We start from the raw sequence: 27,572 nt of genomic DNA, 5'->3' as shown, positions 1-27,572 counted from the left end.
AAGAATATGAAAAGTTGATGAAATGGAAAATTGGCAGACAAGCAATTATAAAGTGGATGTTATTCACCCAATTAAAAAAAAAAAAAATTATAAAGTGGGTTTTATATTTATTTTCTTGAAGAACCAGAAAGTCCAGTCAGTATTTTCATTAAAAATAAAAAATAAAAAAAAGGGGGAAGAAGAAACCCCAGAAGTCTTTAATTTCATCACAATAAAAATTAACAAAAATAAACAAATCCTCCATTTTCACCTCTCTTCTGCTCGCTTTCTCTCACTGTCTCACTTTCTCAGCGCCTTTAGTTTCTTAAATGCCTGCTCTGTTTTCCCTCCAAATTGATCAGCTACGTTGCGTTGCATGAAAGCATGAATCGCGGCGGTCGATCTCGAGGAAATCAACGAGGAGGCAATTTCAGCCGCGGAGGTGGAGGACGATCTCGGCGCCACTACCGCAATCAACCTCCTCCTAATGGTCCCTCCCGTGTAACTTTCTAACACCCTATTCCCATATGCTTTTCTTTATTCGATTCTAGGATAAATTGGTATTGTTTTTCTACTTTTTTGTTGGGTTTTTATTTTTTACCATCTTTTTCAACCTTTTTATTATCTGGGTTTTCTTTATCGATCATGCGTTTAGCAAATGCGATAGTTATGGTTATAATATCCTTATATTGCAAAATGTGCCATTTAGCGTAGGTGAAATTTTTTGAAACTCTTGGTATGGATTTTTTCTGTTGGAAGTCTGGAACTGTTTGGAATTCATATTTCCTATAGAAATAATAATAATAATATTAATAGACAAGACACCAATAAAGTGTAATTGGAACAGAACAATGCACATTTCAGAAAAGGAAAAGTTTTTAGAGATTTTCGCTGTAGATTGGATCAAAACCAGAAATGACTTTGAGAATCAAATTCTGTTCAAACGCTTTGGAAATAACTTGTGGAATATTTATGCATTGGTTTTTTGGAAATATCACATAAGATGGTGAATCATTTAGAAGTTATGGTAAAAACCCTGTTGTTGTTTTAAGTTTATCATGTATTTCGGCCTTTGGATAATGGCATCTTATTTTGAAATCCATGGTGATTCTAGGCAATGGCAGAAAGCTTATTTTAATTGACAGAAAATATACTTTTTGCAGTTATGGGTTATTAAAAATGGTTCAAAAGATGTTAAACCCCCTTCAAATCCAGCTGACCATAGGGATGGTTATTCAGACAAGATAAGTAGCTCCTCTCTGCAAAGTGAGACTAATATGGATGCAGAAAGAACAAAAGTTGTGCAATCCCCATGCTTGGTCGCAAGCGACAGAGTGCCATTGAATGATGGTTTTTCAGACAAGATAAGTAGCTTCTCTCAGCAAAGTGAGACTCACTTGCCCTCCAAATTTGGTGACAAGAATGGTCCTTCCCCAAGCAAGGGTCCCCAAACCACAGGCGGTAGTAACTTGTTAGAGAATGATAATCACTCTGTAGAGCCTTTTGATATATGCCCTCCCAAAACAACAATTCCCTTTGTTTTGAAGCCTCCTCTACTTGTTCAGAACAGAGAAAGACGGAATCAAACCAAAAGCCCCATGGAAGGGAAAAATGCAATCATATTAAGGTCTGGAATGGTCCTTCTCAAAAGTTGCATCACTCTTAATGATCAGGTGCCTTATGTCTTCTCTTTCTTGTTCATTAATTTATTCAATTTCTTGATATCCATGGAATATGTTTTAGTAGCTTTTTGGAAATAGAAAGGTAAATCTACAAAAGTTACAAAACAAATAGTAGGTTAATGTAATTTACCATATTTTTACAGTTTGTTATAACTATCACCATTAATTTGATTACAGGTTGAAATAGTGAAGAAGTGCCGTGCCTTGGGTTTAGACCTTGGAGGATTCTACCAACCTGGTTACCGTGAAGGAGCAAAGCTGCATTTAAAGATGATGTGCCTCGGTAAAAATTGGGACCCTGAGACAGGTAAATATGGAGATCGCAGGCCAATTGATGATGCTAAACCACCCGATCTCCCTGTTGAATTTAATCGGTTGGTTGAAAAAGCTATCAAGGATTCACATTCTCTAATAGAAAAAGAAGATAAAGCTGGAAATGCTGAAAAAATACTCCCCTGGATGTCACCAAATATTTGTATAGTTAACTTCTATTCAGAAAATGGCCGACTTGGTCTTCATCAGGTTTCCATCGAGACTTCCTTCTTACTCCTCTAACTATTGTAGTTACAAGTTACATTGCTGTAAATATTTCTTGGCAATAATTTTTTTCCTCAAAATTTAATTGATGAAATAGTTGTATTAACTTATGATAGTATTTGAATTGCTATTAATTCTTATATGAGAAAAGGAAAGCAGGGAAGGGATGGAGGGAATGGGATAATTGCCATTAATTCTTATATAAGAAAAGGAAAGCAGGGAAGAGATGGAGGGAATGGGATAATCGGATTGGGCATCATACCTCAGTTCAATCACCTTATCGTAAATTTTGATTTTATATCCTCTGATGTCATTTACTAACCTTGCCTTCTCCAAACAGGATCGTGATGAAAGTCGCGAAAGCCTTGAGCTAGGATTACCTGTTGTCTCCTTTTCCATTGGAGATGCTGGAGAATTTTTATATGGTGATCAAAGAGATATTGATGAGGCACAGAAAGTTGTGCTTGAATCAGGAGATGTTTTGATATTTGGTGGGAAATCTAGACATGTTTTTCATGGTGTAACAGCTATACACAAAAACACTGCTCCTAAGGCCCTACTTGAAGCAACAAATCTACGACCTGGTCGACTGAATCTTACTTTTCGACAGTATTGAAAGTCGTGGTACATAGTTGTGAATATCCGTGTGGGTGGTTCTTTCTCAAGTTATGCATTGAACAAGGATGAGCCACCTGATAGAGGGAAATGGAATTTGTGGTTTTAAAATATTTTAGTTGACTTTCAGCTACATTATGACTCTCTGTTCATACTAAGATGAGATTGTATTGCAAACATTATTTTCATCGTTTCAGTCTAATATGGACCAGGCCTCATCTTCAATGTCGATTTGTAACTGTGGTTTGTGCCATAATGATTTTGTTTGTTGTAAACAAATTTGCTAAAAATATAGGTACAGGATTTTTACGTGATTTTGTTACTTTGCATAATAACTGCAATAATTGCCTAGAAATTGTTTAATCCAATTGTCTACGTTGACAGCATTTGCATAAATTTAAAAGGGAATGCTTCTACATCGTTGTGTCAAATTGAAAAAAAATAATAATAATAATAATAACAATATTAACAATAAAATAAATAAATAAAATTTAGGATTGTATTAGGAAAAACCATAAAAATGGGTAAGGGGTTAAAGATTTGCACGTGAAGAAACCTTATATTCTTGGCAGGCAATCAAATAAATCTGGACTTGTTGTATGTGCTTCATCCAAGTATCGGGTCGTTTTATTCTGGGGTAATTTCAAATCTCCTACAAAGCCTGGGTGGGTGGTCTGCCATAGCTACGGGGCAAATCTGTGTAAGCACCTGAAATTAGATGAATTTGCCAACTTCATCTGGAGGCCTCCCTTTTTGGCAGCCAGACTTCAACAGTCGCTTAAATAAAGCTTTGTTAGTTCAACAGGACCTTTTGGTTTTGCTTAAACAAGAATAAATAAAAATGCTTATTATAAAAGCAATCCACAAGATCAACCACCTTCCCACCACCAAAATGTTACCCAAACTGATAGCTATGCTAGGTGGGATCCATGTAAGCTTTTAAATAAGCATACATGTATGTTTTACTGCATAAGCCTTTATATAAGCATACAAGTATATCTAACTACATATCAAAGCCCCTTTATAATTTACTCACATATGTTTCCCATTATTAACTTTGTTGCTGAAAAACAAAAACAAAAATGAAAAATTGACCATGCTTTCTGTAGAGTTACTTGTAGGTGAGGTGCCCAATTGATGATTTTGATCATTCAGTCAGCAGCAAAGGATAATAGGAGAAGGTGATCAGCCATGCTGGAGAAGCAGGGCACATGCTAGATTCTTAGCAGATAAGATCTGAGAAATTTTGCATGTGCTCTAGCTCTCCAGCTTGGATCTTCATCCCTTACAAGCACAAGGCTGAAAGCATCATCATTCGAGCCCAAACTTAAGATCAAGGTTAGTCTTGAATGCTTATTTTAGAGTTTGAGGATCGAAATAATTGTATATTGCAGTGTTTCACCACTACAACATCATGAAAATTGCCCTACTTTCTTTGACACTGACTTCTTTACCATATGTCTCTTTCATTACGGTAGACGATCAATCAAGAAATATTTACAATATCCGATCACTTTATTGATATGGACTTTTCATAGCTATACAGTATTTATATGGAAACCAACTTTAAATATAATTTGAATTTCAACATCGTTGGTAAGAATGTCCAGCTCAACTCTTTCTTAGTAGGAAATCAACATCAACTTAGTTGTAAATAATTTATTCATAAATATCATCAAAAAAAGAAAAAGAAAAATAGCAAAATCCATTTTGGTAGTTGAATCAGCCACGATCAGATCGGTTTTCAAGGGCAGTTGCTGCAGATTCCACATGAACAAGCAAACAAGAATACACTTTATGCTTCAACCGATTAACTGTCTCAACCAATCCGTTGTCCTCTGAGCTTGAATTGCTCTTCAGTTTATCCAACCATTCATTTGCCTTTTTAAGCTGTGATAACGTGACAGCAATGTGGTTGTCTGGCTCATTTCGTCGCCCTGCAATATCCTTTCCTTTCTTCTCCTGCGTGTTGAGATGAAAGCCAACATCTAATGCTGCCTCCAGGAATTTTAGAAACCAAGATGTTGTTTCGTTTAAGAGAAGTTCTCTCAGTTCTATGATATCTTTTCCACTATCTTCGTTAGCCCATTCGAGTTTCTCTTTCCCACTTAACTCTATAGAGGGCTTCGAAGACTTTAATATACTTTTTCGATGAGCTGTGCCTGCCTTTTTAGTAGATTTTTCCATGTCTGAAGGCAATGAGTTTGCAGTTATAAGATGAAGAGATTTATCCTTCAATGGACTGGTAATATTTGATTGGTCGATAAGTTTGTGAAGTGTGAAGAACTTTTCAAAAGAGAGAAGCGGATTCTCTGGTGAGGCAGTTGAGCAAAGGTCGGAAAACCCACTGAAGAAATTGATCAAGAACAAGTTATCAAGGTAAAAGAGATTGAAGAAGACTGTAGCTAAAAGTTGAATCCGTTTCTTTATTATCAAACACATTATGTTATCCTTTATTTTGTTACCTGAGGCACTTGACAAGAGATGCAGCTCTGGATGCCTCTTTTTGAGCTTCTGCTGCAACCAAAGAAGCTAGATTCCTCCTCCTAAGCATGCCCTTGTAAGATTGTAACAGAAAAGATGAGAAAGAAGAATTGTAATCCAAATTGTCTACACTACATGTATTTGATGCAAGGATTTGTGAGATTTTGATGTTCAAGATGTTATTCTATAATCAATTTTAACTCGATGGGAATGATATTTTCAAGGAGTGCTAATTGGAATGACTCTTGAAATGAATGAAACAGTTGGGGCAAAAATATGGAAAGCTAAATAAAAAATACTGATCATTTTAGCCAAGTTCTTAGATGTGAAAATGGATTTAAACAGCATAGTGCAAAGGAAACTAGGAAAAGTACCTTTCCTTGCCTTAAAAGGTTAGCAGGCAGAGAAGAAGACCACAAAAGTGACTCTGGCGAATGATTCTTTTCTTTGTTGTTTAACAAGAGATTCAAGTTTGCATTTTCCTGTTTACTTGATGAGCGTTTTGCAGAAATACTCTTAGAAGGCACAAAAGTCTCCTTGATATTAGATACCGTAACCTCTGGCTTTGATGAGAGTGCCTCAGGTCTATTGCAGGAAGGAGTCACTGAACGTGCCTGGAATGCTAGTACAAATCACCATATCACACAACTGTTTTTGTTTGCTTTTTTCTTTTTCTTTTTTTCCTTTTTTTTTTTTTTCAATTAGCATTATTCAAGAAACATTTGTTTTTGTTACTATATCATCATCTACTATGACATTGTGCTATATTGTACACATAAATAAAAGTGCAGAATTTGGTTATCTTTCGGAATCCTAGAATCTGTCTTTGTTGTATAGTAGAAATGGAATGTTTGTTTGGCAAGAAATGTACCTGACCATTAAGCTCTTGCTGTTTCCCTTTGATCAAACCGATTTTCTTACCTATACCACCATTCTCACTTTCAATGTTCTTCCCACCTCCACTGGAGTCCAACCCACTTGCTTTTGAATTAGATGTTACAACACCTTGCATATACCTAGATGCAACAACCGCCTTTTCCTCTTTGATGACAATCTTTTGCCTTGTTTTTTCCTCTCTCATGACTTCCATCAACTCCTTTGATTTTGATGAATTAGTTCCTTCATTATCAGCCTGGACAGGACCCTCAGATGGCTCTAACATTTGCATCAAATCCTTGGGGTTCCCGACAAAAGGATGTCGTCCAGGAATTGGCCTGACACCAACAAGAGTAGGAACTGGTGTTCCTCCCTCAACTCTATCAACATAAAAGAATTGGCCGAGCTGTAACTGATTGTTCAAGATAAGCTCATTATCTTGCTTTGAGAGTGAAACGTATGTCGAATGAGAAGAGTCGGAGACTTTAATAAAGAAGCCTTGGTTAGGCCATAGTTCTGAACCAGTCAAGGCAGGCACAATGCTGATCACCTGTAGAAGGACCGAACGGTACTCTCCACGAACCTTTACGTTGGAGTTGATACTCTGAAGGAGCTTTAGTAGTACTCCTGGTGTAAGAGACGCCATTCTTTTTTTTCTTCTCTTCTGATAATCCAAATTAGCCTACCTGATTCATGAACAAAAGTTCAAAGTATTAGTCAATATTATCACAAATTATGTCATTGCTACTCCTCCTGTATATAATGATTACTGATTAGAAAAACTTGACCAACACAACATGTTGAAACGTCCATTTTTCTCATTATTTTGCTTAGTAATTGATTAGGATGCTTAAAACTATATGAATATATGGATTAAAAACCAAAAAGATATAAAAATTTATTTTCAATAAAAGCATATATGAAACTTGAATATTTGTTGCTATTTTGGGGTGCATCAGAAGTGTATAAATTATAGAAAAATGAGAAATACCTGAAAGTGGGAGCATAAGGAGCCAAGAGAAAAGAGTTGTTCCTCTGTGAAGAGAAGAAAAGAATTATGCATATAGAGAAATGAGGTACAAACTATAGATTCAAATTGTCACAATGGGTGACAACCCGTGGTGCCATTGGTTTAGCTAGAAGAACCTTTGTAACTTTGCATGCCAGGCACGTAACCATCAGGTTCTCTTAGCTTGAAAGCCAAGAGACATATTTATTAACGTTGTAGAATTTATTTGGGTGGTCCTTTTTAGTGTAATGGTGGGAAAAATTAAAGATGGGTTAGCATTAAAAAAGTGTTTGCGATATAGATCACCCTTTTTACTCCAGTGAATTAATGAATCAGTTGGTTATTGGGTCTTTTCAATTCCTGGTTGCATTTCGCTTTTGTATTAGAGGAAATGGAGCCATTGAGAAAGGTTGAGGCATTGCAACATGTCCACCCTAAAAAAGCAATCTCTAACTTGACCAAAATTTTGTACTTGAGACCAAAATCTTTCTTTAATTAATCCAATTTTTGTATATAAACTGCTCTGCTTCTAATAAAAAGAACCGGGTCTAAAATATATTTCATAAGTTCTTATTTTCATGGAGCAATGATCATGAATCCAAATCTCCATGCCTCCATATCAAAAAAGAAAATTAAAAAATTGTATATGATATGTCTTTACAATAAAAAATATATATAAATTTATAGAGAGAGAAAGTGAGGAAAAACAAAAAGTTGTACCATAGGGCTTTTAGACTGTTATATTTCTATGTAATGAATTGCAAATTAAGATTACCCATGGGATCAAAATTATTTGGGGAGGCCGAACTTTGTTTGTAAGAAACCTCTGTAATGATCAGAAATCCCAATCCATGGTTGAGATGATGAGTGAATCTAAGAAAATGCGTTGAATTCAGTTTCAGCACGAACCAAGGAGGCATATACACCATTAAGATTGGAAGCCAAAAGTGAATCATGGGTCCCATACTCTGTGATTGAACCTTCTTTCATGACCGCGATCATATCAGCCTCTCTGATTGTAGAAAGCCGATGAGCTATAACTATTGTCGTAGCCTTTTTGGAAAGCTTCCTTATTGCCACTTGTACATGTCTCTCTGATTCCAAGTCCAATGCACTGCTTGCTTCATCTAGAAGTAATACTCTTGATTTCTTTAGTATTGCCCTTGCTATTGCAAGCCTTTGTTTTTGACCACCAGACAGCTGGACCCCACTCTCTCCAACCTAATTTATTTGCAAGCATAAAAATTTTGATTAGTCAAATCTGGTACAGATTTTCTCTTCTTTTTTTTTTAACTCTTTTTTTTTTTTTTTTTTTTGGGTTAATTTAACAGATAGTGGGTTTGATTTTGTACCTGAGTTTCATAGCCTTGAGGTAGGCCACCAATGAACTTGTTAATATAAGCTTCTCTTGCAGCTTCTTCAATCTCAGCCCATGAAGCATTTGGGTTACCAAATGCAATATTGTCTCTTATACTACCAGCAAACAGTGCAGGCTCTTGACCCACCAAAGCTATTTGCCTCCTCAACCATTTTACATCAATCTCCCTCAAATCCACCCCTCCAATCATCACCTTCCCTTGGTTTGGATCATAAAACCTTTGTATCAACCATATCACAGTTGATTTTCCTGACCCGCTTGATCCAACCAATGCCACCATGCTACCTGCTTTGACCTTCAAGCTAAAGTCCCTTAAGACTATGACTGCAGGCCTTGAAGGATATGAAAATGTAACCTTTTTGAACTCAACATCCCATGGTTTCCTCTGTTCGATCTTCCTACCTTTTCCTCGATCATTACCAATCAAAGGCCTGCGGTTAATGATATCAAAAACTGATGGAATTGCAGTGGATGCCATGGAAGTGTCTGGTGCAAGACCAGCTAACTGTCCTACAGAAAATGAGCTCAGAACAAGAATGAGAAAAATTTTGTACACATCACCAAATCCTGTTTTGTCTAATTTCACTAGGTATGCACCAAACCAAAGAATCAAGGTATATGCTGCATACATGGCCCCTTGAGACAACCCTAGTGTTAGGCCTAAAATCTGTGATCTTCTCACTGATTTTCTCTTTGGTTCTGATAAAGCTTGATCGAAGGACTTAACAACCTGTTCTTGGGCTGAAAAGGTAGTAACTGTCCTAATGTTAGAAACTGCACCAGAAGCAATATTGCTTGCTTTGTCATAAGAATCATTGTCAAGTCTTGGTCCAACGTTTATGATCAAGTTCAAGTAGCTTGCACCAAGGGTGAAAGGAGTGACAGCAGCAGCCAAAAGTGTTAGCCTCCATTCAAGGAAGAAACACACACCAAGACCAACAAAAGCTGAACTCAGACCCATTAATAGGACTGAGAATCTATCACCGAGCACAGAACGAAAGCTAATGCAGTCAATGGAAAGCCTTGAAACTAGTACTCCAGTGGAGTTCTCTTCGAAATCAAACCAACCAGGTTCCTGTTTTAGAATGGATAGAAATAAGAGGTTTCTCACCTTCACTGTAAGCTTTGTTCCAGCCCAGCCACACAAACCTTGCTGTCCTGTCATGAAGAGTATACACCCAATGCCAAGCCCAACAAGTGCCAAACAAAGGTGCCCAACTTCTCGTCTAATATTCGAGACATCACCAAAGTAGACATCGAGTGCTTTGCCTAGAATTAAGGGGAAAACAGATAGAACTGCCCCTGCAAGCATACCCAATATGAATCCTATTAAAAGCATTAGCAGCTGTGGTCTTTGCAACTTCCATATCTCTGAAAGTTGAAACTTTCTAAGTTTTGGATTATCCTCTGCTTGCATTGATTTTAAGTACATTGATTTTGATACACCATCTGCATACTGCAATCTTGATACATCATATGCTGATTTTTCAGACACAGACGTGTACTGGGTAAGCTTCTGAGTATCATTCTGTTGGGATGAAGTTTTTGAAACTCCATCAGAAGCAAGCTTGATAAGGCTATAGTAAGTTCCAGCTTTTTCCATGAGCTGACGGTGATTACCAATCTCAATGAGAGATCCACGATCAAGAACAGCGATGGCGTGAGAATTTCTCACAGTGGCTAGCCTGTGAGCAATAACAATTGCTGTTCTTCCAGATGAAATCTTGTCAATGGCCTTTTGAACTATAGACTCAGACTCAGTGTCCAGAGCGCTGGTGGGTTCATCCAAGATAAGGATTCTAGGGTCTTTAATCATGGCTCGAGCCAAAGCAATTCGTTGCTTCTGACCACCTGAGAGTTGGGTTCCTCTGTCTCCAACCTGCCAAAAGCAACCATTTTTAATAAGAAATATCACAAATGCCTGTATACTAAGAATTTTGGATTCATATGGGTATAAATGAGTTATTTTTCCAAGAAAATTAAGAATATTTCATTTTGTTGAGACCTGAGTTTCATATCCTTGTGGAAGCCTAGAGATGAAGCCGTGTGCATCAGTGGCAACGCAGGCAGCAATTGCCTCTTTCTTGGTGGCATTTTCCTTTCCCATCATCACATTTTCCAGGATGGTTGTGGCAAAGAGAGCAGGCTCTTGACCAACCATGCCTATCTGATCTCTAAGCCACTTAACCTGCAGTGTCCTTAAATCATGACCATCCAATGTGATTATACCTGCCAAATGTATTTGTAAAATCCAGAGAAAAATCAGGAGCAAAATCTCTTCCAGCAGACCATAAATCATTCTTTAATATGTCTTCTATCACAAAGCTGTATCAGAACACTGGATGGGGATGAGCTTACCTTCGATAGGGTCATAGAACCTCTCTATGAGGGCAAGAATGGTAGACTTTCCACCTCCACTAGCACCAACCAATGCAAGAGTCTTTGCGGGTGGAATCACCAGATTAAGGGAGTTGAGAATTCGAGTTTCAAGACGGGAAGGGTACGAAAAAGTTACACTTTTGAACTCGATCCTTCCTCGAACACTGGTTAGTGTCCTTCCTTCTGGGCTGTATGGGTCAATCTCTGGAACTCTGTCTATGATTTCAAACACCCGGCTTGCTGCCACAGTTCCTTGTGCAAACTGAGCAAAGTATGACAGTGATAATGCCAAGCCTCTGTATGGCAGCAACAAGGGAGATAACAAGTATTCTAAATTAGTCTCTCATTTTTTTATGGATATAGACTTTTTTTTTCTTAACAAGTAGATGAAAAGCTTAACATTACCTCCCCCCTACATTGACACCAAAAAAACAAGCAATTGCATCACCTCCAGCGATCTCTTTCTTTGCAACCAAGATAGAACCATACCAGAAAGCCAATGCCCATGTTGAATAAGTAACCAAATAAATAACCCCCATTCCTGCACCCTTAGCAAAGCCAAGCCTTGCTCCAAAAGGCACTGATTTGATCAATAAGTCAGCATATTTCTCTGCAAAATGATCCTCGGCGACAAATGAAAACACGGTCCTGATTGAACGGATAGCTTGTTCTGCTACACCACCGGCTTTCCTGTAAGAAAGCTTTAACCAAAAAAAGCAATGTAGGAATCAACAAAATGCTAAATGTTTGGAAAATAAATAAATAAATAAATAAGTTTTGAGTTTTCAAGGTCTTTATTTTGTGAAGTTCTTTCTTTCTTTCTTTCTTCTACTTCTTCTTCTTCTTTATCTTCTTCTTTTTTTTTTTTTTTTTTTTTTTCCCAACTTTACCTCTTCTTTTGAAGTTAGACCAACATAAACAGCTTTGTAAGCAATACCGCAGAACATCGTCAACGGGGTAACTGAGAAGACTACCAGAGAAACTTTCCATGACCTTATAAACCCAACCGCATATCCACAGATGAAGGTGAATATATTGTTAATGAAGTGTGCCATCTGCAATTATACAAGAAAATGCCAAAGTCAACCTGGTTGGTTAATTGGAAAAGTGTTAAAATAGAAAAAGCAAAAATGAGGTTATATATTTAAACCTTTTCTCCCATAACTTCTTGGATTTGAGCAACATCACTTGAAATTCCATGCATAATATCACCAGTTGTTGTTTCTGTGTCAAAAAAGCCAACGTCTTGTCGTAAAACTGCTCTTAGATATTCTGTTCTTATTCTTTGAGCTGATCTATCCCCTACCAATCTCCAACATGTAATCTCTGCCGATATTGTCATCAATAAGACCGAAAGAATAACCAACTTTTATTACATATTATTTGAATAGGGTATACTTCTTTCACTTTGTTCAATCAGAGAAAGAAAAAACGCTGTTCACTAAAAGAATACAAACGAAATTACTTATAAACACCAAGTAGTGTTGCATATCTCCCACTTACCTAAATATGCTCCAACCAACACTACCGCTGCTAATCCAGTCATGAGGAGGCATGTCTGAAATTTAAAATATATATTATTTCAACCAAAATGTATCAACCTAAAGGATTAAAATCTCATTAATAACAAGTCCAACTTATGGACTATCATATTATAATAACAAGTCTCTATGATTATATCAAGGTAGCATGGTAAGGTTATTAATAAAAGATAACATTATTGATTAAAAGAAAATGTTTTCTAAGCATAAGCAAATAAAATTCATTGAAAAAAAAAAAAATTGGAAACGCTGGTACGGCTATACGTACCTTGTCAACTTTCTTCATCATCTGGGTCTTATCAGCTGGTGATTCAATTGCAAGCTTATTGACAAAGTCCCCAAAAAGATAAGAATACCAAGGAAGAGCTCCTCCATTTATCAATGACCCCAAACAACCCAAAATCACAAGCACTATATCCAACTTGGTCGAGTACCTAAACAAGCTAAACAACCCAATGGATTTTACTGCCGGCCCTTCATCATCCTCATCATCATCACCATCATCTTCTTCATCATAATAAGAAACTTGATCCATGCCATCATTCTTACCAGAATGTTGACTAATTGATGGCCATGCACGATCATTCTTTCCGTAACCATCATGGACATGCCTAATATGTGGTGACAACCCATGACCATGATGACTATACGATGACAAACTAATTACATCATCACCAACAAAACCATGATTATGAACTTCGTCATTTTCAGGTATATCATAATCAATTATATTAATTAGCTCATCTTTGTTAGCCAAAGGTCCTCCACTGATACGTTCCTCCTTAGTAACTCCCATGTTCTTTAAGAATCCAGGAGGAGACTTATTTTTATGATCATTAATATTATTTTCTTGTTCTCTACCAACAAAGCTTTGGAGCTCAATCCTCCCTCCTTCTCCAGCAGGCAAAGCATCATATCCAGAGTAATACTCAGAGAGAGGATTGTTATAGCTTCGAAACCCACCTGTCGTCCGAGAAAGATAGTAGTCATTGGCCGAACGTCGAAATGCGTTGCTTCTGCTTCTGTCTGATGACGGAGCGGCCGTCCACGGACTCATAGCAGCACCCAAGTTGTTGGAGTTCACACTCCACCTGGTAGGCTGAAATTGCCATGAAAGTTCACTTTGCCATGACTTGTCGTCCTCCGACGCAAAAGGCGTCGCCGGAGTTGGGTTCCGGACTCTTCCGGGAGTTGGGTTATTGGAGAGATACGGATGGTGGTCGGAGCTGAATGGTGTGAAAGAGCGAGAACCATAGTGCGAGCTGATCGGTGAAGGGTGAGGATGGCGTTGGCGGTGGCGACGGCGGCGTTGGATGTTAGAACTGGAAGAATTGTAACGAAACTCAAATGAAGAATCAGCCATTATTGAATGATAAAAGTGTTTTGGAAGATGGAAAAAGAAGTTTGAGAAAAAAGAAAGGATGGAATACAGGGGAAAGAGGAAGAAAAATGAGGGGGGTACTTCAGGACACAAAAAGACTTGGCTTAATCCGCCATTTAACTAATTACGTACATTGCAATTAATATTAGGAGCCAAACAATAATACAAAACATCGATGAGAGTGAAGCTGGAAATTCCACATAACCATATAGTATAGACGTGGAATTAATAATATATAACTATATATATATATATATATATCCACGACCCACTATTGATTTAGACTGCGTTTTTCTTTATGACCTACTAATCAAAGTAACAATGTTCCACATAAATATATCGAATTGCTGCCGCACAAAAACGTTTACGAATATGCAAAATTGATCTCTTTCACATTGTACTCATTTCTTTCATATATGCATATATTAAAAATAATAATAATAATAAGTGTTTCTATTTTAATAAATTTAGAACCAGTGGTTGCACATTGACAACAATGCATGCAGGCCATAAGGCAGCCGGCTGATTCACAACTGTCTTATATATGTTTTTTTTTTTTTTCTTCTTTTTAGTTTATTTTATAATGTCTTATGTATGTTATTAGCCATTTTACCTTACGAATTCATTAATTAAATGTTATCTAAAGAGATACGAAAATTTTCAGCACCCAGTTCTGAGTTTGTTTCTTCGGCGGTACGTAAGCTTTTGTCATCAAACAAAGATAATAACTAGAACCAATGTTTCTCCACTTGTCACTAAAACAATGATTGAAGTTTTCCCAAAAAAAAAAAAAAAGAATAAGAAAAAAAAAGGTAATGAAATTAAATTGTTATTCCTATTATCTTCTATATGTTTGAATAATATGGATCTCCAACATCACCATTGATGTCATATTGTTTGACCAAGAAACTAATTGTTGGAAATATATATATATGTTCAATGTCATCAACCAAAAAAAAAAAAAAAACTCAGAAAACAAAAGATTCCAGAGCAGAAAAACACAGAAAAATAATTTAAAGTTGGGATGCATTAATTACAAAATATGTATGTGAATGGACAAACGGCAGTGTGTCCATGGCTATAGTGCTGTGATCCTTGGCCGCACGTAGATAGTTTTCTTGTGACAATTGGCGTGTAAGACACAAGAAATCGCAAAATCACAAGAAGCACAACCACAAAAAAATGTCATATCTAAAGGTAAATTTGATTTAGATATTTATGATATTTAACTGTAAAGATTAATTGATTGAAAAAAATGAACAGATTAATTCTGAATATGATTTTTCATAAATATGAATCTAATATGAACTAAGACAAAACTATAAAGGTTTAAATAAATTTTTCCATAAATAAACCAAAGAGTTTGTTGCATTGTTCAACAACCCTAACCAAGATCCAATCAACTAATAATACACCACCGTGAATATCAATCAATAATACTAGCTGGTTTCGTTTTCTTTTCTGTCCTCCAACCATCTGCATTATTATGCACAATAAATTTTTGATAAAATAAAGTCCGCAAAAATTTTTGATGGAAAATACATACATGAAATTTAACATGTGATACCTCCTAACCATTTAAACACTACAAAATTGTGTGTTTCCTAATACTTTCAGTAGAAATTAAACACATGCTTCATGGTGTCAAATCAAACTTTTCAACCCTCACTTGCCAACGCCATTCTGTGAAAACTGGGAAAAGTAAAACGAACTAAATCAACAATTTATCAGCTAAGTAAAGAAGAACAAACTATCGAAAGAAGTGGAGAAAATGAGCATAAGATCAAAAGTTGTAATGTTTGACAAAGCTATTATTCCGCATAAGCACATCACTCTTCTTAAAAGTCTAATAATGTTGTTTCTAACAAAGAGTCAGATTTACAACACACAGGCTAGAGAGCAAATGGAGAAGAGAAAAAGAATATGCCTCTGGACTACCAAAATCACAATTACATTACGCCAATAAGCGACTCATGTTCCGACCAAATATACACCATATTTCAACATGACTATTAGATATATAGCTAATTTTACTAAATGACGAGGAAGGCCTCATTAATCCAACAAGATTTACAGAGTGTCCCATCGTTGATCCTTTACAGAGATGGATGTATTGTTCTTGCCTACCTCAAAAAGACCTGTATATGTTTCATCCTTTACACCCTACATTGAAGAAAATGATCCCCCAAGCACTTAAATTTTGTGGTACTCATCTGAGCTTTGAGTCACCTCCCTTACTTCGGAATGACGAGAGTGAGAAGAACGATCGTGGAGCTGAAAAATTAAATTGCAAGTACCCCACTGTTAGAAAACTTTTACGTACTAAGGAACAAACAGAAGGGTTTCCTTCATGCCTCTCTAAGATAACTCTCAAGGCATTTTACATAAAAACATTATCTTTTATTCTATATAAATAGATAAGAGAGTGTACTTTGAAAGAAAATTAATAGTGTCACCTTTTAACGAGCTTCCTGACATATGCTCATCCCTCAGTTTAAAGTTCATTGGAGGTGCTGGGATAGAGCTTTGCAATGCTTGAACTATTAAGGGAAAACAATAAATTCAGCCATCAGCTTGAGTATTCAGATGTACATTTTACAAACAGGAGACAATGAAATCCAGAAAAAAGGGAATAAATAAATAAATAAATTAACCCAATTCAAATTATAAACAGCAAAAGAAAAAATAAACACAGAAAATAAAATTAAAACACAATCAACCGAATTCCTGAAATTTTCAACTTCTAGTGGCACTGGGTGAATAAATTGATGAAAGTGGCTTATCGTTCCTCTAGATTTAAAGTAAATCATGCCCTTTTGATAAATTTCTGTATAGGAACGTCAAGGAACTTCACCGATCAGGGATGAACCAAATAAATGCGTACTCAAGTTCAAGTACCCACAGCATAAGTGAAGAAATGACTCATGAAATGAAGTATGCTTTTTAACAATCACTAGATCTTGGGACAAACACAATGACACAAAAAGAAGAAGAATTCTATCAGAAGAAGATAATCCATTGAAGAAGGGTCATTAGGAAAACCCCCAGTAGCTGATCGAAACAATTAGGAATCACATTTCTTTCTAAGGGGTGGCAAACAAGCATAACACGAACTCCCGGTAGAGAATAAAAATTTACAACAAGAACACTAAAAGCAAGATAAACAAAATAATTTTAAAGATTAGGACAACTATATATTACCTTGTTCATTGAACTCGATTTCATTGAAGCTGTCATCAGAAGGTCCCTGTGAGAATCCCATTCTTGACTTCCTCAAGTCTTCTGATGACCGATTGGCAGGATCTCGTCCATCTTCTGTATCATCATCTCCTTCAGAAGTTGTAGCAGAGATCCAGTCAACCAAACTCTCAGTCCCACGACTTTTCCTTCCAAACTTCAATAATCGTTTAAAACCTTTTGGCACATCCTTGCGTGACTGATTGTTGGATGAATTGGTAGCAAGAATAGGTTTTTGTGCACTTCCCCATTTCTTCCGCATTCGAGCTGCATCTGATTCTGTTTGGGCAAGACCATGAGAGTTCCATGAAGCAGGGCTCCCAATTGGAGAGTCCACAGAAGCATCAATATCTGAGGTCTCATGTGGGTAAGAAAATGGATGGTGAATTCGTGAGTTCCATGACACAGGGCTTTCTCCTGGTGAATCTGGGAGAGACCCTACAGCATGGAATGCCGAAGGCACAGCTGCAGGTAATTCAGCAACTGAATTAGGGTCCACTTGGGAAAGAGATCTTATGGAATCACCATTATCAGACACAGAGTTAGCTGACTTATCAGATTCCTGACTCAGCCTTGGTTTCCCGTTATCCATATTAATGCAATCTTCAACTGCCATTGTTTCTAGCTCTTCCTCTTCTTCCTCCTTTGTCATGTCCACAGAATCTTCTCCCTCAAAGCCTGATTCATCAAATTCTTCTTCACTTTTCAAAGTTTCAGATGCCATTGAACCTTTCAGCTTGGCAATGCTAGCTCCAGAACCAGGACCTATCCCATTACCCTTCCTAAGGAATGGCTTTGATTCCAGATTTTTTGGATATTTGTCACATAGACTCTGCTCAGTTTGTTCTGTATCAAATTTCAATGGTGCTAAAACAACACCCTCAGAATTCAAAGCAGACAAATCCTTAAACTCTGCAGGACTAGCGGAACTTTTCCTCAAGGACTGAGATCGTCTTGGCTTCTCTTCCTTGACAACTGGTATGTCATCAGTACCACTCTTACTACGGGCATAACTTCTCACCTGTGAACGGGTGGCTGTTTTGCTGACTCCAGAATAGGGCTTTGTGTTTTCTTTCCTAAAATCAGAAAAGTTGGGAACTGACTGTGCCAGAGGATTTTCTAACTGTGCTCTTCGCCTCCCTGAACTGGAGTTTGAAGCTTTGACAGATGGCCGTGGAGCTGATGCTACAGTCATCCGAGGAGTTGATGAAGACATATTTCTGTTTGGCAAGTTTTTCTTGTTTTGAGTGCCTCTAGAAGCACTATCTCCTAAAGATGGCTCAGCAAAATATATATCTTGTCCAAAATTTTTCTGAATTTGAAATTCAGAAAGTTCTTCATCCTCATCACTGGGAATTGAATCTTCTACAGGCTGTTATCCAAAAGAAAACTAAACATCTTTAGAAAGAAGTTGTAAATCAAGAACTCCAATATCATTTTTAGCAACAGCACTCCAAATACTGAAAATGGCTGTTTAAGCATTAGGTTCAGTCCTAGTTGCCAATGATAAAACTGGAACAAAAAATACCTGCTCCATCTTCGTAATAGATCGTAAGTTAAAAGATCTGAGCTTCTCTGCACGCCGTCGAGCACTTGATAAAGAATCCTGGCTGTCTGATAACCCTGAAAACTTGGACTTCAACTCAGCCCTACTACGCTCAAGGCTATCCTGCATGGATTTCAACTTGGCTTCCTTCTCTGCTCTTTTAGAACCCCATTCTTCCCTCAATTTAGCATCTCTTTTCTGCATGTATTTCTCATAAAATTTTCCTCTAGAATCATCAGAAAAACGCTCAGAGAAATTCTGCCTCCTAGTATCACCATATTCCTGGGTATCTACTTTCTTTGCCGGTGGAGTAGTGAACTTTGCAATATTGCTAGAACCACCGGTCGGTTCAATCACTGTGCTTTTTTCAGGCAATTGTGCAGGAGAAATTTCCTCCGCTACTGGTTTTCTATACTGTGAACTCACTGCCTGCTCCACCTGCACATCTGGAGGCTTGTTTCTACGTGCAGAACCAGACTGATCCCCAGGAACCCGAAGCTTGTGCTCTGCAAAAAGTTTTTCAAGTTCATTTGCCTTCATCTTAAGCTCATTATTGAGTTCCTGATTTCCCTTACTCTGCCTAACTCTCTGAACCTGCTCAATCGATGGTGTTGACATATCCGAGCTCTCTTGATTCATTGAAACATTTTTAACAGAAAAATCAAATTTGCTATTCTCATAAACAATATTACTTTCATCTCTTCTTCCTTGTGACCTCTTTGTCTGTTCACGATTGGCATGAACCTGTTTCTGAAATTTCACCTTCCGATCTTCCACTTTTACTTGTTGCTTATCTGGTGATGACAAATCAACTCCAGACCTCTCCTCAACTTCTCCTGTAAATGATCTCCACTGAGGCTGAGGAGGCAGTTCATCACCCGCAGACCCCTTGAGCTGAGCTGAAGAGGCTTCCTTAAATTTGAATCCTCCTATACCACCATCAAACTGCCCAGACAGAGATCGGGTGTGATTGTGGAAGCTCTTACGCCTTGACTGAACCATTGAGTTGTCTGTCAATCCAGAATCCTCCACCTTATTCCCAGACCCACCATCAGATGAAACATCCCCTGCCTTGTTTGCAAAACCTCCAATCTCTTTCTGCAAACCAGCTTGGTTTTTTGGTCCAACAATCTCTATCCAGTCCGGGAAACCTCTTGACAGCGTTGTAGAATCGCCTTGCTCTTTAAACCCACGGCTCCTCTCTTCACTATTTGAAGAAATCTTCAACTTCTCTTGAGAAACTCCTTGATCACTCAACCCAACTAGCTCTGCCCTTGGAGAAGACTTAAATTGGGTCTGAGAAACAGCTTGCTCCTTCCAATTATTCCATTGCTTTGAACCCACCTCCTCTTGACTTGAAGAAACCCCAATCCGGCTCTGCCCCTCAACTTTATCCTTTAAGACACTATCATCACCATCTCGACCAGAACCACTCCTAGCTTCGATCTTTGTAGACGAAGTCGCTGAATCATTCAATCCCTTTTGGTCCTTATCATCCAAAGCAATATTACCGGACTTGTTGACCTGAGAAACAGAAGAAGCTGAAGATGGTGTGCAGAAAGGGCTCTCTAAATCCTTCTTCTCACCGCTCACATCAATGCTCATATCACTGGCACCACTCCATCTTCGCAGCACAGACTTCTCTGGCACAGCTACTGATGGAACGTCCGAGGAGAGCCTTCTTAGCTCGACAGACTTGTTAACCACAACAGGTTTGCCACCACTACCGGCCGTAGAAATCTCCTTCTGTTTGTTTTCAAAAAGGTTGATTCGGTCTTGGACACTGAGCCGCCTTGTGGATTGAGCAGCCGCAGTTGAAGAAGAAGAGGAGAACGGGGAATCGGTCTGAACATCCTCTTTCTTCTCCTTCTCTGAAGCCTCGTGGCTGCTTTCTTCTTTGTTGGCTTCGTTTTTCTCGTTTACGTTACGTCGTGAAGGAAAGGAGGTGGTGGTGGTGGTGGTGGTAGTAGGGAAGGACTTGGGCTGCTGACACGTGGTTGATCTTGATTGGTCCTGAAGGGCTCGTGATGGTGCTGGTTGTTGCTCCTGCATGTTTTGAACTTGATGGTGGGCCCTGGCGTGTGGGCCAGAAGGTTCTTCCGTGGGGTCATCGATGGACATGTCAGACCCACATGATGATCTAACGGCTCTGTCATCGACATCTGGCTTCCAATAGTTGCTTAGGTCTGGTCTTCTTTGACACAGTAACAAAAATTTGGTACAGGCTTCGCTGCAGAAATTTTGGAAAATATATTAAAAAGAGGAAAATATCTTATTAATTATACGAAAATCACATAAAGAATTAAATTATATTTTAAGTTAATCAATGTTTAGGTGAGAAGTACAAGGCAGTCGAGTTTTGGAAATTTGGAAAACACCTCTTTAACTGCTATACCTGCGGTGTTGTGACATCTAACATTATTTTATTTTCCACCTTTTATTATTCTGACAAGTGACAATTTTCTTTCGCATGTCACGCAGCAATCTAAGATGAGCTTCCTTGACATTTTCCAATGGACCTATATGGCCCACTTGATTTTATAACTACAAAACCCGGACCCACTAAAGGAATGACATTGAGCTCGGACCTAAGCCCAGGTTCAACAACAAAACCTGCAGGCCAGAGATGGGCCAGAAATAAATAAAGCTGGACCCCACTGGAAATAAAAATAATCTTGTAAAGTTTCAATCACCCATAAATGGGCAGAGCCCAGAAATTCAGTAACATGTAAACAAAGGGTCTCCATTATCCAATTTTGGAAATTAAGAAACAGTGCACAACAAATATTAGGTGGCAATCTCCTGTCAGGCCAAACCATTGAGCTTTTTGCTTTTCATTTCAAGTTATATGGTAACATGTCATACGTCATACCCTAGCACAGCCAATTTAGCGTTGTGATGTGTATCAAGTGTCTATATATGTATATGTATATATACATATATATATATATATATATATAAAGAGAGATCAAAAACCAATATGACCAAAACAGCACAGCCAAAAAAATAAGTCCGAAACACGTTAGAACGTCTTTACTGTTTTAGCAGTTTTGCTGCAAGGAGACCTCAATTAGAGGATTAGCCTAACTTGAAAGAAAATCACCGATTTTTATCAAAACTTCACCGCTGACTTTCCTCTCTACCAGTAATAATAAGATGCAGGACAGCAATGGACATAGATAGATAGATATGCAGTACAGCTACAAATACATATGTATGCATGCAAACATTTAGCGAGTGAGAGAGAGATAGAGATGAGTGATAGGGATATAAAAATAAGATTTACATGATGGGACTCTTACTTCAAGCGTTGAGCACCAAACCGATCTGCAAAGAGTTGGAGTTCGGAAACAGTGTAAGGATTGAAACCAGCAGCTGATGCACGAGCACAAGCTGTGGTTAAGTCCTGCCTAACTGCAACCAGCCGCACATCAATAGCCCTCAAAAGCTCCTTCCTACATGAAAACAAAAGTAGAGAAAAACAAATAAACAGATTAACAAAACAACTCATAAAGAGATATACAGAGGAAAACATTCTAGAGAAAGTCCAAAAGACAAAGTGAAATTTGCAAAACATATCAGGCTGAACAACTTCATCTGAGCTGCTTTGATGTAAAGTATAAAGGATGCATTACTTTGTCGCATCTGCTGCTGCTGTGATTCCTTTTCCATCGATGCCTGAAGTATATTATTAAAAACTGGATTAGTACTTTAGCAAAACCCAAGCATCACAATTATTAACCAGAATCAATTGCAAACATCCAACCTAACAGACTCAATATGCATTGGGAATGAAAGAACCTAGAAACCATGAAGTTTCTTAGATCTCCACATGAAATAAGAATAATGTACTCAATACATTCTTCATCATCAAGTCAAAGAATGATGAATGCTGACTAAGATTAGTTGTCAGTCAATCTTTAAAGAAGATCAGCACTTTCTAGCTACTGTCTAGACGCATTACCATATTTGTTCAGATTTTCACAAAAGCATTTTACCAAATTAAGGAGCCAGCTTCTGGCTGCCCCAAGAGTCAGAAGACCAAACTGACTCATATATGTATGTACCTATTAATACATGTATATATGTATACATATGCATAGATACATGTATATGTATATACACATAATTCATTCACCCATGTCTACGTGCACATACCATGTCATCATAAAAACGTAAAGGTCTTTTCATTTTTTAAAAACATTCAAATTGGTTTGCATAGCCTATTAATGGCAATATTTCATCAACACAAAGCTCTACAGCTAGCTTAGAGACTCCAGACATCCCTAGCTGATGTCAATGAACAAATGTATTACTAATAATTTCCTTAACAGTCACACCAAACCCCCTTTAAAGATAACAACAGCCTCATTTCCATAATAGCAAGCCATTTATTTAAGGTACCACCAATCGGCTAATCACATGGAACACCTTCAGCAAAGGTGCCTTCAAACAAAGAAACAAACACCAAGATCAACAGCTATCGGGATAGTTGAAGAAAGAATTATATTCAAGGAATTCGTAAATACAAACATACATACATACATATATATATATATATATGATACTCTTGCTCAATCAACTAAATGAAGTAATATTACATTTCATACTTTAATGGACTTTCCAGCTTAATAATTAGTGGAACCCTTAATTGTTTTAAACAACCCCAATAGCCACGTCAAATCAAGATCTGCCAGCAATAAATCCCACCAATAAGAGGATCAACATGAAGCATCATGTTACCGCCACATGAGATTCAGAAACCAAATTTGTCCAAGAACCAGGCATGGCTCTACAATGCACTATTTTGACAGTACAGTTAGGCAAAGATTAGCGGATGGAGTTACCAGAACCAGATGTTCGAATTCCAACCATGTCAGAAACCCATCAGCAAATCTGATCTGTAATTTTATTCCTAGCTGGTGCACACCAATTCAATGAATCTGATCTGTTTCCTGGCAGCACACCAATCTTCAAGGAACAAAAGTCCAAACTTGTGAAAAAAACCATTTGGCTCTACTAGGTTACAGGACACAACCTATTTTCTGCTTTATTAATTTAAAACAGTTCTTATTCATGTTGATCCGAAAAAGTAAAATTGCTTTTCATAATTTGAGTACACAAAACCAATACCCAGAAATCCATGACCCTTCATTTACTAACGCATAAATTACTTGAATGGATTCTCAGAACAGTGACAACATCAATTGTGCCTAGGCAATTCGTCCAGCATCTATTTCAAGCAAACATCAGATCAAATATAAACGACACGGAACATTAGTATCATTTTAAGTAAAAATATTCCTAGCCCTTCCCCACCGTTTCACCACTCAAGCCAAAGCTGAAGAAAAAAATTTGCAATCTCGTATTCCGATGTATCTCAATCATGTCATTCACCAACCAAAGTCTACAGGATAAACTAGCAACAAACTTATGTTCCTCTGCAACTTTTTCTCCCTAGCAAGTTTGGGAAAATCTGGTTTTCCCTTTTCATTCTAAATCCATTCAATTAGAAAACACCTCAAGCAGGCATTCTGAAATGGCTATGGATATATTTTACAATACTGGGAGGATACATTGTGTAGCAAAGCACAGCTATTTATAGTTCAGTTTCAAAAGAGTGCATTCCTTTAATCAATACAAAGAAATTAATGGAATATGGATCCCTAATAAGATTTACATATGCGCACTTGGACTTTTTTATTTTAGAAAACAATTTAACTTACCAACAACAGATAATGTGAACGATTGCAATATTAAAATGCTAAGCATTTATTATCCAATTATGAGGTTTTCCTCTTGAGAAAATATATAGGCATCAACATACAGCTACCGCAAATGGCTTGTGTATACACTCGATTACCTTCTATATCTGTTACCTACTCCAACTAGCATTTGTATTGAAGTAACCCTACAATGCTCGAACAAATCGTATTGGTTGGCATGCTTTAACAACTAGAGTAGAAGCATAAATTTTGATAATTTTTATAAATACATGTCTTTAATCCAGACAAATACTTCAAACTATTATGTAGAGTCTAGATAGATATTCAGTGATATATCCTGCACCATACCAGCATCACCAATACTTAACACATCAGGCTGTGCTTAGAATGACTTACGGGTGATTTTACAAATGACCAAATTATGGCAAGAACAAAATATTGACACTAATAGTTCTACAAGATCTTGATAACTTAATACTTCCACAAGATATTGACATCAATGACAAAGAACAGACATACAGACTCCTAACTCCAACACATATGGAAGTTCAGCTCTATATTAGACAACAATCAAGGCATTCGAAAATGCTTATGCAGACAAATCCAATGTAAAAGACTAAAGGCAAGTAGTATTAAACTTGAGTTAAAAAAAGAAAAAATGAGACATACCCATTGCTCCAGATTGTTGATTGCCTGCACCCTGGAATAAAAGTTCCAAACTCAGTAAACAAGTAGTCATTGTAATTCAATTATTACCAAAAGATTCTTAATTAATTAGTTGGCAATTACTACCTGAGAATATATTCTCCGAGCAGCCTCCAACTGAGACATCTCCGCATCAAATGTATTGACCAGTTCCAAGACTTCGGGTGTGCTAACAAACCGCACAAACCTGGAAACAATAATGGACAATCAAATCAAAAGGAAACCCAAATATTACCACTAAAGAGCAGCATTAGTGGAAAAGTAAGAAAAAAATAGATGTTTTTGGTGAAGCTTATACAACCTTTCAAGTGTTCCCTTAGTGAACCATGTCTCATCATTTTTATATCTCTCAATTTCAAGTTTAATTGTTTGAACTGCAAGTGCAACTTGCTCTTCAGCAACTTTTAAATGGGTCACAAATGGCTTTACTGATCCTGAAGCAAGTTTCTCAGTGTTTCCTTCACCATAAGCAAACAATTCACATCTGCCAGAAAAGAAAAAATATATATCTATATTATATTTCAAAAATCTAAATGCAATATCAGAAAAATAAAGAAACTCAAAGACCTATCAAAAATCGTCCTCACCTTGACCGCTTCGGTGATAATTGGAATACAGCATAATCAAGAGGTGTATCAGATTTCATTTTCCACTCAACTGTAGTTAGTGTATCTCTTCTATGACCTCTTCATGTACCCAGATTGTAACTTTCAGCCAGAAAGCTCAAGATCCTCACAGTATTGACTGATCAAGTCAAAGAGGAAATGCTGGAAAAGAAAAGATTAAAAGGAAATTCAATAACAAATTTATCCGCTTTTGAAAGTTGAATAAGAAATTATATAAGCTCAAAAGTCATAAACGATATGGAAATTGCTGAAGAAGAATGAACGAAATTTTCAGTATCCGGAAAGCAAATTAGGGAAGTCGCACTATAATAATCCTAATTTCCCGTCAACAGAAACCACCAGTATTTGAGGACATAAAAGGTAGAATGCAAGTAGCTAAAACCTGCTAGTTCTAGACCCCAGATAATAATCAATATTAAATCATCAGATCTCAATCCTAAAACCCTTCTGGAGGATAAAATGCACTTCAATTCAAGCCCTCGCACCAAAATAGAAACCATACAACTAAAATATAAAAACAAGAAATGTCCCAGATCTGATTCAACAGAAACCAAAACCAAACTCAGATAGATAACTAAACCAGAACACATAAGACCGAATTCAAATGTGAAACCAAAACAAACTCAGATGAACAAGTACAAATACAAATAACAAAAAAAATAAAAATAAAAAAGGACCCTTTACATGCACATAAGCAATAAAAACTGCATGCAAATAAATACAAAAAAACCTAACCAAACAACACCCAAATTTGAGAAAAATGTTGAAGCTGATCAATCCAAATCAGAAACGTACCTGAGATAGAGAGCTCAATCGCTGAGATCTTCGGTTGTTTAAATCGGATCCTCTTATTCAGGGGTTCAAATGGTACCAGCATTTTCTGTCTCTTTCGCCTTCTTATATATAATATATATATATATATATATATATATATATATATATATATATATATATATATATATATATATATATATATATATATATATATCCTTTATTCCCCTTCTTCTTCTACTGGGTGTCTCTGTTATTTGGCTTTACCTTCCAAATTCTCCTGATGGGTTTTTGTGCACATCCAATTTCTAAATCTTTTTTTAGGCTCTAAGAAAAGAAAACCCTAAGAGTAACAATGACAAGGATGGTTTTTGCTTTACTCATTCATCAAATGTATCTTTCTTTCTTTTTCTTTTGCTTTGCTTTCTCTCTCTAATGCTCTCTCTGTCTAAAAAAAAAAAAATACAGTAGACAGAGCTGAAGAGAGAGAGAGAGTGTGTGTGTGTGTGTGTGTGTGTGTGTTGTTGGGCTTCAGACAAAATTTTGCTCGTAATCTGTATAAAATAAAATCTTAACTAAGATTGAAAGACAAAGACTCTTTGGTTGTGGTGCCCATTTACCAAAATGGGTTTAACTCAGTTAGACGTTAAAATTACCATACTCTCCTTGCTTAATGGATTTAACTCCTATATTTCTTTTTCTTTTCTTTTCTTTTTCTTTTTTTTACTTCAGTAAATAAATGTAACTTGGTCTAGGACTCTAAATACCATGGTGGGTGCTTTCCCAAAAGTCATAATCATAAAACAAATAACTTGTCCTAAAATTTTGGTTTATTGGATGTAAAAATCCATTATTTTTTAATTATCTAGAAACCTAAAAATTCAAAATTATTTTTCATAATTAATGAACAAATTATTACCATATTTAGGCTTCAAGAAGATCCTAATTTAACTTTCTTTTTTTTTTCTTTTTTTCAATTTTTGGTTTAGTTTCTCTTTTCGAACCAATTTATACCGCTATGATTTGCAAATTGAAAGAAATACTAAATGAAGGAAACCTATGAAGCTGGTCTGCAATTGCTCAACGTGAGGTTGCTTTCT

General features: G+C 36.9%; 4 protein-coding genes across 6 annotated transcripts; 1 reads left to right on the top strand and 3 right to left on the bottom strand.

Annotated features, from left to right (window-relative positions):
• The first annotated feature begins 54 nt into the window (after window positions 1-54).
• On the top strand, window positions 55-3,127 carry LOC107434680 (uncharacterized). The gene is made up of 4 exons (XM_016046170.4): window positions 55-480; window positions 1,143-1,652; window positions 1,839-2,183; window positions 2,539-3,127. Exons 1-4 carry the CDS (start codon window positions 364-366, stop codon window positions 2,812-2,814), a joined length of 1,248 nt encoding a protein of 415 aa, XP_015901656.3. The 5' UTR covers window positions 55-363; the 3' UTR covers window positions 2,815-3,127.
• A 1,180-nt stretch (window positions 3,128-4,307) lies between these two features.
• LOC107434567 (uncharacterized) lies at window positions 4,308-8,038 on the bottom strand. The gene is made up of 5 exons (XM_016046046.4): window positions 7,165-8,038; window positions 6,169-6,859; window positions 5,672-5,911; window positions 5,279-5,370; window positions 4,308-5,160 (listed from the first exon to the last, which is right to left on the bottom strand). Exons 2-5 carry the CDS (start codon window positions 6,817-6,819, stop codon window positions 4,536-4,538), a joined length of 1,608 nt encoding a protein of 535 aa, XP_015901532.3. The 5' UTR covers window positions 6,820-6,859; window positions 7,165-8,038; the 3' UTR covers window positions 4,308-4,535.
• On the bottom strand, window positions 7,880-13,970 carry LOC107434557 (ABC transporter B family member 19). The gene is made up of 9 exons (XM_016046035.4): window positions 12,749-13,970; window positions 12,443-12,497; window positions 12,090-12,265; window positions 11,830-11,994; window positions 11,345-11,640; window positions 10,919-11,235; window positions 10,566-10,789; window positions 8,535-10,439; window positions 7,880-8,403 (listed from the first exon to the last, which is right to left on the bottom strand). Exons 1-9 carry the CDS (start codon window positions 13,841-13,843, stop codon window positions 8,056-8,058), a joined length of 4,581 nt encoding a protein of 1,526 aa, XP_015901521.3. The 5' UTR covers window positions 13,844-13,970; the 3' UTR covers window positions 7,880-8,055.
• Window positions 13,971-15,612: 1,642 nt separating this feature from the next.
• On the bottom strand, window positions 15,613-26,648 carry LOC107434763 (COP1-interacting protein 7). 3 transcript variants are annotated; one of them, XM_016046245.4, is made up of 11 exons: window positions 26,497-26,648; window positions 25,663-25,842; window positions 25,377-25,559; window positions 25,163-25,262; window positions 25,040-25,070; window positions 22,280-22,322; window positions 21,947-22,099; window positions 18,627-20,874; window positions 17,063-18,470; window positions 16,318-16,401; window positions 15,613-16,135 (listed from the first exon to the last, which is right to left on the bottom strand). In XM_016046245.4, exons 2-11 carry the CDS (start codon window positions 25,719-25,721, stop codon window positions 16,071-16,073), a joined length of 4,374 nt encoding a protein of 1,457 aa, XP_015901731.3. In that variant the 5' UTR covers window positions 25,722-25,842; window positions 26,497-26,648; the 3' UTR covers window positions 15,613-16,070. The 3 variants fall into 3 exon arrangements, with proteins under 3 accessions (XP_015901731.3, XP_048329049.2, XP_048329055.2); XM_048473092.2 differs by lacking the exons at window positions 25,040-25,070; window positions 25,163-25,262; window positions 25,377-25,559; window positions 25,663-25,842; window positions 26,497-26,648 and adding an exon at window positions 23,492-23,575; XM_048473098.2 differs by lacking the exons at window positions 22,280-22,322; window positions 25,040-25,070; window positions 25,163-25,262; ... (1 more) ...; window positions 25,663-25,842; window positions 26,497-26,648 and having other exon boundaries at window positions 21,931-22,072.
• Between the last annotated feature and the right edge of the window lie 924 nt (window positions 26,649-27,572).

This window comes from Ziziphus jujuba, chromosome 1, assembly GCF_031755915.1.
Source record: "Ziziphus jujuba cultivar Dongzao chromosome 1, ASM3175591v1".
Lineage (NCBI taxonomy): Eukaryota > Viridiplantae > Streptophyta > Magnoliopsida > Rosales > Rhamnaceae > Ziziphus > Ziziphus jujuba.
Note: the sequence above shows the minus strand (reverse complement) of the source record. Positions and strands in the feature narration are given on the sequence as shown.